The following is a 13,814-nucleotide window of genomic DNA, read 5'->3' as shown; positions in this document are numbered from 1 at the left end:
CTACTGAGCTACCCAGGCACCCCTAGAGTACAGATCCTTTACCTCTTTGGTTAGGTTTATCCCGATATAGCTTATGGTTTTTGATGCTATTGTAAAGGGAATTGGTTTCCTAATTTCCCTAGTATATAGTATAATTCCCATTATACTATATAATGTATAGTTACATTATAGGAAAGCAACTGATTTCTGTGCATTGGTTCCACATTACTGAATTGCTGTTTGAGTTCTAATATGCAGCCAAGGTTAAGAACCACTGAGCTACAGGGTCATGATCCAGGGTCCTGGGATCGAATCCTGCATTGGGCTCACTGCTCAGCGGCAGGCCTCCTTCTCCCCCTCTCTCTCTGCCTGCTTCTCTGCCTACTTGTGATCTCTGTCAAATAAATAAATAAAATCTTAAAAAAAAAAAAACACAACACTGAGCTAAACCCAGCCCTTATAGATGCTAAGATACAATCAGGTGAAGATATAATCTATATAGAGTGAATCCAGGGGGAAAGGCTATGCATTTAAGAAGAATCAGTATGTGCAAATGTCCTGAGGCAAAACAAGCATGATCCTTTAGAACACTAAGCAGTTCAGTGTAACCAGAATATAGGGTGAATAAGTAGTGATGTGGTTGGAAAACTGAGATCCAGATATTGAGCAGCTTTCAAAAACATCTTCAGAAGTACAGTGCTATCTAATGAGAGAAAGCTATTTATAGCCATAATTACCTTCTAAATAGTGTATGCTTTTATATTAAATATGTTGTTCTTTGAATACTTATGAATTTGGACAATCATGGTGCCATGAGCTGAGCCTGAGAACATCCTGCCCTAGTTCTGATGAGACTGAATAAGAGGAATGAAGTGGTACTAATGGAAAAGAATAGCAAGTGTTGGGGAATATGATAAATTGGAAAGTCCACGCCCATAGAAAGGGTACAAGCACCAAAAACTTCAGCCGACGGTGTTCATTTAGAGATATGAGTCACTTGTTTTTAAATGATTACATTTAAATAAAGGGGGAAACCCTCTCAGTTTTAGAATGAAGTCTTCTGATATTTGAATGTCAGCTCTCAACATGGTACAAGTTAATAAACACACACCTGAGTTTCAGTTCCATGGACACAGGAGTGAAGTGATGAGAGGAAAGATGGCTGGGGAAGTGTGAGAGAGACCAAAGAAACAAGGGTGTTCTATGGAGTCAAACCAAAAAAGGTCCAAAAGCCACTGGCAAAGGTGTAGCCGAAGGAATTTAAGACAAACATCCCCATCTAACTCAAAAAATTTTTGTTGAAGTTTGAAATAAAGAATACAGAACAATACTATAAACAAGAAGACATTCTAACTGGCATGGAAGAAATGATGGTGGCTTTTAATTAAGATAAAAGCATGGGCTCAGGAGCCAGAAAGACAAATATTAGAACACTACCTCTATAAAATTAATTAATTAATTAATTAATTAATTAATGAAATTTTAAAACTTAAATAGTAAATGCTCCAGATTTGAGCAAATATGCCTTTAAACTCCTTCTGAGAGAAAACTTACATTCTTTCTCTGTTTTTGGAGATGGAAATCTTATTATGTACTTAAAATGTAAATATCCAAGAAGATAACTTCCAGCTAAAGCAACCCTGTACAACTGCCTAGGGCTGAAAAATAAAGTAAAACAAAAGAGGCTTTTTGGGAAAAAAAAAAAACCCTCTGCTTTATAGAAACTGTACTACTTGGCACTACAAACAAACTAATCCATTTTCTTTCACTAGTAAAATACAGATAATCATAGTATCAAACTCTTAGATTATTCTGAAGTTTAATTAATATAATACGCAATGCATGTTTAGGACCATTTGTGGCATATTTTAAGCACTCAGCAAATAAAACAGTACCTGTTAAGTACAATAGTACAATATTAATACCGAGGTCTAATATCTAATTAATATCTATTAATACTATTAATACCAATGGTCACAAGGGCAATGGACATCAGGTATATTTAAGAGATGTTAAGAGGAAATTTAGAGAACCTCCTCAGCTGAATACAGTTGTTAAGGGGGAAGGGCAGTAAGGATCATTCCCAGACTTCTGGTATAGACAACTGGGTAGATGGGGGTGACTCTCCGTATCATATAGAATAGAGGATAAGGACTGATTTTGAGAGGGGAAAGTCATGTGTCCAGCTGTAAATACATCCCTGGGAGATATTAAGATGATGTTTAATAGGTAGCTAGATATTTACATCCAGGACAAAAAAAGAGATAATTGTGCTAGAAATATATCTTTACAACTCACCAACAGAAAAGTGGGAACTGAAGCCACAGAAATGGATTAGCTCACAAGAAACAAAACGTATAGAGAAAAAGATGATTGAGAACAAAGACTAGACGAATAGGCCATTGTGTTTTTTATTTATAGAAATGGTGTGAAGCTGAGACAGACCTATGCTGCTGAGCTCATGGCTACAGAGGGACGTAGAGTCATGCCTGGTGGGCAGACATCTCTAGTGTCAGAAAAGTTAGAAGAGCTCCTGGGAGGCCGCCTTCTCTTGGGCTTAGAATGGCAAAGGATAGATATGCACAGTGCTGCCCTGAGCAGGGGTGGTTAGGATTAGAGATGGCATTTACTGTCATTGAGGACAGCAGAGCTGAGAATGAAGGGGAATAAACGGTATGAAGATGAGTAAGCCTGGTTACAGACCTGCGGCACTCCACTTTTCACTTTTATTGCCTCCTAGCCTCTAGTAAAGTCTCATCCAAACATCTGAAAATATCTGATCCGCGTGCTCCCTCTGCCACACGGTACAAGTGGTACAAGCTATTGTTCATTGATGCTCAGGGCCAGTGTTCAAACACATCTCCTCTCCCTCTTTCCTCTGAAGCAAGTCTAAGGGAGGCAGTGAGATGCTCTGGAGGAAAAGAACAGGAGCCCCACCTCCCAGGGGCAGAGCCCTCTTCCGCTCTCAACCGGAATCTCCCGGTTTTTATTTCATCAGCAAGGTGACATGTTGTCATGGGAAGGGGCACCTGAGGGGTGGATGGGAAGGGAGGCTAGGGCATTCTGTTGTCCAGAGTCAGTCCCAGTCCTCCTCAGGTTATATCTGTTCTAGTCGAACAAAACTGAGGGATGGAGCCTGGCGTATATAGATTTGAACCCCTTTTAAGCTGCCCATTATCTAGTGTTCTGAGCCTCAAACTCCTCTTCTCATAAAAATAAAAAGTATACTGATATTTATTGTGCTGGGTTCTGTAGAATTAGAAAAAAATTGTGTGATACATTTAAATTTAACAACACTCAAATGTGTAGTTAAGGTGATTAGAAGTAACCCAGCTTAAACCTAATTAAGCAATTAAAAATATGTGTTTGTACATGCAAGTAAAAATTTGAAGGTATACTAGCTGTCATGAGGACTGTTTCTCTCTGCTATGCTCTTTGCCGGGCTGGCTTCATTTTCCAGCTGTGGAGATCCTGGGAAGCTACAGAGGCACAACAGCCTCCCTGCCAGCAGTCCCAGGACAAACAAAGGTGTCTCTTCTTGAAAGGTCCACACATACGCTGGGATCCAGACTGATAGAACCATTTGGCCATCTGTATTACCATTCTCATTTTAAAACAAAAAATGACTGACTTACTGCATCGTAAATCCACGCCCTTGTGTGTAGGTGGCAGATCTCTTCCCTGAACCAGTCGCGGGCCTGATGTATGGGATTATACCAACTACCATGGCTTTAGCCGTAAGCCTTCCCCTGAACTAATCACTGTGTCTGCATCCAGTTCTCAACACTGATGCACAATAGAGTCTGGGACAACTTAAAGAAGAAAAAAACATAATGCCTCGATGTCTGGGAACCCCTCCCAGGAAGTCTGATAATAGCTTGATAATGGGACCCAGGTATCCACATTCTTTGAAGCTGCAAGGTTGAGAATCTGGTTGAGGGGGACCCAGCCTATAACTGGCCTTGACTCCAACATTAGAGTCAAAATTCCAACCTCATATACACATATACTAAACCACATATGCTAAAAATGGATATAGTCACTAGCAAAAGTAAGAATGGATCCTAGCTGGTAAAAATAGAAGTCTATTCATATATAGGCCACACAATTTATCCTCACACTCACTGCCGGTCTATTTCATTGGAAACCTTGCTAAGGTCTGACGCACTAAAAAGGGAGGTCATGATTCTTCCATGCGAACAATTCTAAATATTACCAAGAGCATTACTTTAAGGGCAGAAGTATGTAAATGGCCCTTTACTATACAGATCATCATCTTTTTTACATTTAAGAAAAATAAAAAGAAAACCAGAAGTATCGAATGAAGTCTGGAGTTATACTGTGAGGATGGGTCATGGGATAAAAGGAAATGGAAAAGAAAAGCCAGCAAAGAGTTACTAGCTTGTGGGCATATTTGTATAAGGATCAGGACAAGTATACTTTAGACTTACATAGCAATATTTTGCTGCCCTTGTTTCTGAGAAGAAAAAAGTTACTAGCAGGAAGTAATAGTCTAGGGGGTTAGGTTAGAGAGACGTAGCTAATGCCAGGATTCTGAATCCTCAAGGCTAAGACCATGCAGCAAAAAATTCCCAGACAAGCCTTTCATCTTCCCAAGGCGGTATGCTTCAGGAATTTCCCCTTATTGTTCCACATGTCCCTAAGATGCCCTCAGGAGTGCAACGAAGCTCAGCTTCCACACATATGTTTCGGTGCCAGTAATGCCACACATTCTGCATAATTATAAGGAATATCCATCTTTTGTCTGTGGCCCAAAACACTGTGGTTTGAACATCAGGCAGCCCTATGGCAGCATAAAATTTTCATGGCTTGGGAACACGATTTCTAGGTGATCCCTTGGAATGCAAGGCAAAACATTCTCATATTCCCTCTCAGTGGATTAGCTTCTTACGTGGCAAGTCATGCAAGTTAGGGCTCCGCCCTGTCTCAGTGCTTGAGTTTTCAGGTTGGAAACAAAGAACCTACCTCCCCGCAAGTGCTTGCTTGGGCTAGAATGTGGTCCAAATACCCTAGAGACCACAGCCTTTAGTGCTTAGCTCGCCCACCATGTCTGGGACATGTTTTAAATCAATGACTTTCTCTACAATGTTTGCTCATCTTCAGAACACATTCTGTAGTGAGGTCCCACAAACGATCCGTTAAAGGAGATTGTGGTAGATACAAACTCTAATGGCTTGTACCTAATGGTAATGATAAGAGCCTCCAGATTCGTTAAATAGTTTTATTTATTTATTTTTTAAAGAGTTTTAAAAGACAAATTGTTTCTAGAAATACTTGAAACGTGCCGAAAGAGGGTCTAAGGTTTCTCTTACTTTGCAACGAGGACACCCATACTTTCATTGATTTACTTTGAGGAGGTGCGAGCTCCCCTTTTAGCAGTCTGGCAGAGCCTGTGGACGCCTTCCCAGAAAAATAATTAACAGAGAATACAAAGGATTATAAAGAAATAAAGTCTACTGGAATACATTAATCCAGGTACGCAGACCTAAGGGTTCTGTGGTTCTAAGTTAAGAACCTAATCCTACGTAATCTCTCTGTAAAGGTTTTGTTTAGGGATGAGTTCAGACATTCATGGGCCTGGGCAGGTAACAGGAGCACTAGCAGGAAGGGTGGCTTGGCACAAGTGAGTAATGAAGAGTGTGGCAAAATGCAAAGTGTGTGCCCTGTCTAAAAGGGGTCCCCTCTCTGAAGTCCAAAAGATTTTTGCCAAATGGGAATGTGGACCCTTGTATGGCCATGTTTTCCCCCTTTCTTAAAAAAATCTTTTTAAAGAATTTTTTTTAGAAATTTATTTATTTGACAAGGAGAGAGATCACAGGCAGAGAGGCAGGCAGAGAGAAGGGGAAGGAGGCTCCCCACTCAGCAGAGAGCCCGATGCCGGGCTTGATCCCAGGACCCTGAAATCATGACCTGAGCCAAAAAGCAGAGGCTGTAATGCACTGAGCTGCCCAGGCACCCCCATGCTTTCCCCCTTTTCAAGAGAAGCCAGGCATCTGGATTTATATATGAACTCTTCATATTTGTTGATGTTGGCTGGAGAAAATATTAGCACTTTTGGGGACAAAGGAAATCTATTTTTTACCATATTTGTCTGGAGGGCTGCACATCTGTAACCTCAGCAAAGTAAGAGGAATTGGAAGAAATTAATTACTCATATTTGTAATGTACTTTTTACTAGTAGTATTTCTGTTGCATATATTCTGAAAATCTAAGAACGTTAATGTCCTCCCTCGAGTGGTAAAGTGCTACTATGGGACGATCTGAGGCAGCAGGAGCTAAATTGTTTTGTATACTTCCAACAGATATTTATTGAAAACCTACTCTATGTAACAGGAAATATACAAGTTGGTAATAACAGGAAGATTAAAACATTATCTTTGTTTCCAGAGCCTACAGACCAGTGTGGAAAGGGCTCTATCGAAATATTATAATACAATCTGTTAAGCCCTATCATAGAGATACCTAAAAAGTACAGAGGGAGTAGGAGGGAAGAAAACATGCATCTTCCCAGGAGACTGAGAGGGATTCTCAGAGGAGAGATCTCTTTGAGTAGACCTTAGTATCAAGGGGCCCAGATTATTAATGATCTAATAAATTGTTCAGAAGAACTGGACTTTTATTCTAGAAGAAAGAGAGGATTGAAGGTTTTTGAACAGAGAAGTGCTGTGTTCAGACTTTTATGATCATTCTGACTGCAATACAGAATATGGCCTACAGGAGGAGACAAGGGAGTAGGAAGGCCCACAGAATAATGACTGCAATGGCTCAGACAGTGAACTAGGCCTCAGCAGGAGGCATGAAGAAGACTACCCCGTTGGAAAGATAATCGGGGACTGGAAATAACAGAACCTAGGGGCTGACTGTGTGATAGTGGCTAAGTGGCAAAAGACAGGAAAGATTTGGAAATGGCTCTTGGGCCCTGCTGTGAGACACAGTCTAGTCTAAGATTAGAGCCTAGTCCCTGGAGCCTGACTACTTGAGTGCAAATCCTAACTCTTTTGCTGTGTGACTTTAAGCAAGTGACTTATTCTCTCTGAACCTCAGCCTTGTATATGATGTCAAATATTCTTACAACAGTGTTTACATGCATGCCTAAAAATTACTGCTATTATTATTGATTATTATAATTCTGGTTAGGATGGTGGTGTGATTCAGTTTGTTTTCAAAGACTAAATGTTGCATTTGAAGCGCTTTTAGAAGGGTATGTGTTGTGTTATATGCAACTAATGAATCCTTGAACACTACTTCAAAAACTAATGATGTACTACTATATGTTGGCTAACTGGAAAAGAAGAAGAAGACAACTCCAGGTTTGCACAACTGAATATGCAGATCTCAGGTTTATAAGAAAGTTTCTTCTGAAGGATGATGGTAGTTAAAACCTCTTGCGCTGATTATATAGCCTCCAGCATTCTTGGAGAAGAAGGCTAGAAGTTGAGTGTCCGGGACACAGACACTTAATGGGTGGATAGGATAGGGTCAAAGTCTGCAGAGACTCACAGGAAGAGAGGGACAGAGGCGTAGGAGCAGAAAACTGAAAGAGAAATGTCTCAAAACCAAGACAAGAAAGTTTTAAAGAAAGAGTATAGTCAATACAGAAAATGCTTTACGTGAGTTAAATATGATGATAACTGACAATCATCTATATGGAACAATTGGGAAATCTTTAATAAAGTGATTTAAAATACATAATTTAAAATATCTGACCTATAGAATACACTCACAGGTTAGTTTCCATTATTCTTCTCAATTTTAAATGCATTTATAGAGAGGGAAGAATGAAAAACTACTGGATTGAACCATATAACTTTCCATATTTGTAGGTAAAAAGTGTTAAATTCAAAACTTTCATATAATTCAACTATGCTGAGTAACTGAAAAGCTGCTTCAAAGCTCAGTAGAGTAAAAACAGGTAGTTGTTTCTATTGTGTTATGACGCAAGAGCAAAAATTACCCCTTTCTTCTGATTTTCCCAAAGAAATAGGGCGGATAATGATTGCGTATATTCACATAAATAGAAGCTAATGATATCTAAATGCCGTTCTTACTCTATGTTCTATGGTAGTTATTTCCCTCATCACTCACCTTCAAGTCTAAAAACCTCAGGGATGAAACTTAAATGCAAAAGTAATTTGAAGGGAAGGATATTCATACCTACCCCAAGAAATAGCTTCTATTACTAATAACATTGGTATAATGAAAAAGTCTAGTTATCTTGGCGGTGTACTGCATAAAGTATAAGATGTTGAAAGTGTTGGCTTTGGAATCAAGTCCTAACTCTACCACTTATCAGGTGTGAGGTCCAAAGAAAATTACTTGCTTTTCTAAGCCTCCATTTTCTCATGTGGAAAATAGAGAAGAGACTGCTGTCTCTTGGGATTTTATTAGGAAAGGGGAAGATAATGAATAGGGGGGGGTAGCACAGGGCCCCTGACAACAACGGTAATGTATTTATATTTCACTTTTTATCTCCCCATAGTGCATAAGCCTGAGAAAGTTTGAATTGTCTTTAAAAGAGTAGGTACTTTTAGGAGGATTAGTCTTTTCATATATCAAGAAAAACCCTAAAGATCTTTCTAGCAGTGTAGCCTTGACCAGTCACTGGTAGCTTTCCAAGAGAACCAACAGCCAGATCCATAACTTCAATGTACAGAGCTGAATAAGCTTTGTGCTTCTCCTCAGTCAGGGGCTGGCCAGTGTGTTTCTTTGTGACCAATGAAATATATGACTCATAAAACAAAATCCCCCAAAAATCTATATCCAAATGAAAGCCGTACAATTAATTGCCAAGGACTTATGCATAAATACTACTGCTAAGGGTGTATCATAGGTATTTATCACATCCCCAAATTTCCCTATTAACTTGATATTTTACAGAGATGAAACTACAAATGGTTTTAAAAATACATTTCTCTTTCACTCTACATTAAATTAAAGCAAAATAAATGTATAACATATACTGACACTATCTGGTGAAAAAGTCCTTGGAAGTCAATCACCTAAGATTCAAAACACATAGTAGTGTCTCATTTTGAATTTAAACAAGGCTGAATAAAACAAGGCTGAAAATGTCCTAACCTATTATTTACTTTGCATTTTTATTAAAGATTACCATGCTTCACTCTTGGCAAAATGGTCATTAAAAATGTAATATAAGACTATTCAGGGAAATAGAATCCTATAAAGTATGATAGTATTATGGATCTTAAAGTAAAGCCACCAGTGCAGATGTTCCTAATCATACTAAAAATACAAATACACAAACCAGTTTGTTCCAGCTACAGAATAATTCAGTTAAAAGAGTGCTTATAATTTAACAGTATGAATAATAGTTGAAGCCAGGGATACAGTAAAACTACAAGGAAATATAAATCTACAGAGTCTATGCCAAGTAAAGTGTTCCAAATCCTCAAGGTTGAGAAATTGGTTTCTTTCCTTGCTACAGGTAGGAAATTATTATTTGAATTAGAAAAAAAATCATAATAACACTAATAATAATACAACAAATGTACCTTTAAGGCAAACAACATGTGCACACACACAAGCTCACACACACATGTACATACCACTTAACTTACAGCTTTCACCAAGAGAAACACATATCTAAATCCAGAATATCACTTAGAATCTGCTTTGGGAAAGTTAAACTCAGACTTCTCAACCGTTTAAATTTCTTATTGAGAAATAAATACAGGACGTAATGTAATACAGAATTAAATCAGCATGCACAGTAAAACATAAGCTCTAAGGACATGCAGGATTCTCTTTGCAAATAATGATCTTGGCAAAGAGCCTCCTTTATGTACAGAAAGCTCTGTTCCTTGCTTACAGCAACTCGAAAGGCTACAACAGGTCATTGTGTGGTGCTAATTAGGTTTACAAACTTTACGTACAAGCCAGGAGATATTTTATAGCCTGATTCCGTGAAAGTAAGAAACTATTATCAGTAAGGTCAAACTATAAAATCTCACTTTCCTACAATTACTGATCTTTTCCTCTTACATAGTATGAATTTTAACATTGCAAATACATATTAATGCTATTCAAAAATTGGTTGTGCTTAAGAGCTTTCAAAAATAGAAAGAAAAAAAAAAGACCACTAGGAAAGCCTTCGTGTACAGGTATTCCGTGTGCTTATTTCCCCCAGAGTTAACAAACTATCCATTTCACTAGCAAATTATAGCTCTTGGGTCATAATACTCTTCCAAGAAAGCGAAGTGACATCTATTCTGCATAAAACAGGAAAATCAAATGCAGTACATTACCTTGTGTCACCTGTTGAACTGCCAACATTATCCCAGACATGGTGTCTGGAAGCAAGTTTTCTTTCAGATTGTACTGTGGTGCCCATTCCAGAATAGGCAGACGCCTTCGACACCACTGTTTAAAGTCTTCGCAATGGGGGGTTTGCATCTTGCTCCACAGCATGCCTTTCTTTTTCCTCTTTGTCCCTGTCATTTTTCAGATTCCCTCTTGTAGAAGTAAGCTTCTTTAGACAAGAAAAAAAAATTGTTGCAGAACACCTCCTTTCAATGCCAGGCTCCAATTCGTCTGTGGTTTTCAATGTCAAAGCTATCCAGAAAACAAATCAATAAAAGAGAGAGAGAGAGGGAGAGAGATTAACAGAAACACTTAAATATATGCAGCCAGGCTGTATGCCTTATTGTGGTGAAGCTAATTATTCCAGATAAAAGGTATAGATTTAAAACCTTGAATCGTTATCTGAACAAGATGGGGAAATGGTTCCTGTTAGTGTATGGTTTTTCTGAGCTTGGAAAAGTAATGGGTTCAGTGTTAAGCTGGTCTAGAGCTCTTTTGCCAGTAATTCCCCTTATATTCTCTGTAGTCTTATGTTTTTGGCTCCCATCCCAATGGCTAATGAGGTAGTTCTGGGCGTGTGTTGGAAGTGGGCTGGGTTATGCTAATGCAACCAGGAAGCTAGTCCAGTCTCTGCCCTACAAGCTGTGCAAAAACATAAAACTGCCGGAGGGGTCTATCGTGCGAAATACATTCAGACAATCTAGGTTTACTTTTTGAGAAAGTATATATTTTCAATATATCAGACGACTGCCAGTTCTACAAAGTTCAGAAAAAGAAGAGGGTATTGCTAAATATCCTTATCTTTTTTATTCCTTGGGAGATGAGCTTTTCATTCATACAGAAACATTCAGACAGACGCTGCCCAGTCAGAGAACAGAATAGCCAGTTCACACAAACAAACTGAAATTTCATCTCACGGGCTAAGAAAATAAGCATCACCATGAACAAATACTTGGGGCAACAGTGCTTCCCTGCCTCTGACATTGTTCATTCAATTTTTCTCTAAATCATCTAATTCTCACACTCATGCTATTGTAACTAGAATTTCTTTTTTTTTTTTTAATATTTTATTTATTTATTTGACAGAGAGAAACAGAGATCACAAGTAGGCAGAGAGGCAGGCAGAGAGAGAGGGGGAAGCAGGCTCCCTGCTGAGCAGGGGGCCTGATATGGGGCTTGATCCCAGGACCCTGAGATCATGACCTGAGCCGAAGGCAGAGGCTTAACACACTGAGCCACCCAGTCACCCCATAACTAGAATTTCTAAAGGAATAATGTATGGTTCAAACTATGGTTTAAAGTCTCCCCAAATTTTTTTGTGCTGCTGCCTTCTTTTCACATGACCTTTGGGGGGTTTCTCTTTTTTTAGGTAGTGTGTTACATTTTATAATAGGACAGGCTGTCAAAGATTTTTATTTTATGATGATTTCCCCCCTACCCCAGAAGAAAAACGCTGCATTTATGAGCTGTGCCATTGGAATTAAACCAAAAAGCCAATACATTAACTAAAATCCTGAAGCCAAGAAAAAGAATATCATGTACAAGTTTGCGCAGCCTCTTTAATACCTATTTATTGAGAGAGCAGAAATCTGATTTCTGAAAACCTTAAGAATAGCAGAGTACTTGGAGCCCTTGACTACGTCCAAGCTCCTCTACTGTACCTTTTTCCATTGTTTTAAAATTAAGGTAGAGAACTATTCTCTCTGCTTTCCAAATATGAATGGCTTTCTATCTGTGCAAAAACAACTTTCTTTATAAATACAATAAGTCCCAAATATGTGGGGATGCATGTACACTTCATTCGTACATACAGGATAGAATTTATTTTGCATTTTTCCAATTGTTTACATCATGTTAAATTTACAAACCCTTCCTTAGTTTAGATATTGAGTCCATTTAGAGACTGAGTCATAGCATTTTAACCCTACCTCTTGGTATGAAAGATAAAACCACCAGATAAGTAAATCCAGTCTCTTTCTGTTTTATTTATTTATTTATTTTTAAGATTTTATTTATTTGACAGAGAGAGAGATCACAAGTAGGCAGAGAGGCAGGCAGAGAGAGAGAGAGCACACTCAGGAGCTGGGGGTGGTGGGTGGGTAGAAACAGGCTCCCCACTGACCAGAGACCCAGGTGCAGGACTCAATCCCAGAACCCTGGCATCATGACCTGAGCCAAAGGCAGATACCCAACCAACTGAGCCATCCAGGTGTACAGTAAATCCTCTCTTAATAGAGATGCTCCACTGCTTTTCCTTCACAAACAGCAATCTTTAACTCTGTTTTATATACTACATTCAGTAAACAAACAAAGATATGTATGCATGTGTGTATGCTTCTATAATCAAAATTAACACTAAAGATATTTTTTCAAAACAAATCTAGATCATAAATTCAAATCTATACTGACGAAAGTAAAAAAAAAAAAAAAAAAAAAAACTTGACTGAAATCACCAAGCAACAGCTACGATTTGTGTAATTTCAATCATTTTTTAAAAACCCTTATGTTAAATATTTATCACAAAGAATTCACATGAATGGACTTTTAGAATTGAAGATGAATCTGTATGGAAGTATCTAAGTATATTATTACCAGCAAATGTTCTAAAATATCCTAAGACCAGAAAAGAGGAGAAATTCGTTTGATAAAATAGTTCTGTTTTATTTCAATCAAAAAAAACTCTTTTAAAATACAATAAATCTTTAAAAAAAATTTTAAGTATAAATCTAGAATTCCAAAATCCAGAATTTTTTTCAATTTGATATGCTAGCACATTTTTAAAAACATGACAAAATCTCACTCCAAAGCAGGGTATCACTCCTATTTATAACCAACAATACCAAAAAACCTTATGAAGAAATTTATTCACACCCACAAGATTCTCAGAGTACTTTGATCCAGCCCATAAAATTCAAGAAGACTAAATATATTTGTTCAGAAGTTTCAATGACTAAAATTAGCTTCAAGTTCAGTACTGTGTATAATCTATATGAGACAGCTCTTCCCAAATGTCCATGTAACACTTATACAATAAAAAGATGACCTTATCTTCTACCCCTACCGCTTAGGCAATGACAGAAAAATTCTTCTTCCTAAAATAATATTTTGATCACATTGGTGACATTTTTGAACTTCCAGTGATGTCCAGTATCAAACTTAAACTCATCAGCACAAGCATGTGACCCTATTCCATTCCCCTACCCACCTCTGACTAGCTTCTCATCAAATCCATTTAATTATTTATTGAACACCTACTATTTGCTAGATTCTGTGTAAAGGGCTACAGAAATGGAGTAGAGTGGTGGGGGCAGGCAGATTTGTCTTCACTTTCTGAGAGTTAGCACTTAATGAACAAAATAGGAAATGTATAACTAACGGACTCAAAGCAGAATGGGATAAATTAATAAAAGGTCACACAAGAGTGTGATGGTTGCCCAGAAAAGGGAGAGAATTGCATGGCTGCTGAGAAAAAAGGCTTCCCACCTTACTTAGAC

The 13,814-nt window shown here is 38.2% G+C and overlaps 1 protein-coding gene across 2 annotated transcripts in view; it reads right to left on the bottom strand.

Moving 5' to 3' along the window:
- SLC26A7 (solute carrier family 26 member 7) overlaps positions 1–10,858 on the bottom strand; it is a 115,941-nt gene extending 105,083 nt beyond the window's left edge. The window contains exons 1-2 of one of the 2 annotated variants that reach the window (XM_032316448.1): positions 10,710–10,858; positions 10,266–10,572 (exon numbers count right to left, since the gene is read on the bottom strand). In XM_032316448.1, the coding sequence (XP_032172339.1) occupies positions 10,266–10,458 (193 nt within the window). In that variant the 5' untranslated portion in view covers positions 10,459–10,572; positions 10,710–10,858. Of the gene's footprint in view, positions 1–9,578; positions 9,622–10,265; positions 10,573–10,709 lie in introns of those variants that run through there. The other variant, XM_032316449.1, reaches the window with a different exon arrangement.
- Between the last annotated feature and the right edge of the window lie 2,956 nt (positions 10,859–13,814).

The sequence above is a fragment of the Mustela erminea genome, chromosome 16 (assembly GCF_009829155.1).
Source record: "Mustela erminea isolate mMusErm1 chromosome 16, mMusErm1.Pri, whole genome shotgun sequence".
Lineage (NCBI taxonomy): Eukaryota > Metazoa > Chordata > Mammalia > Carnivora > Mustelidae > Mustela > Mustela erminea.
The sequence above is the reverse complement of the archived record's forward strand: the minus strand, read 5'-3'. Positions and strand labels throughout refer to the sequence as shown.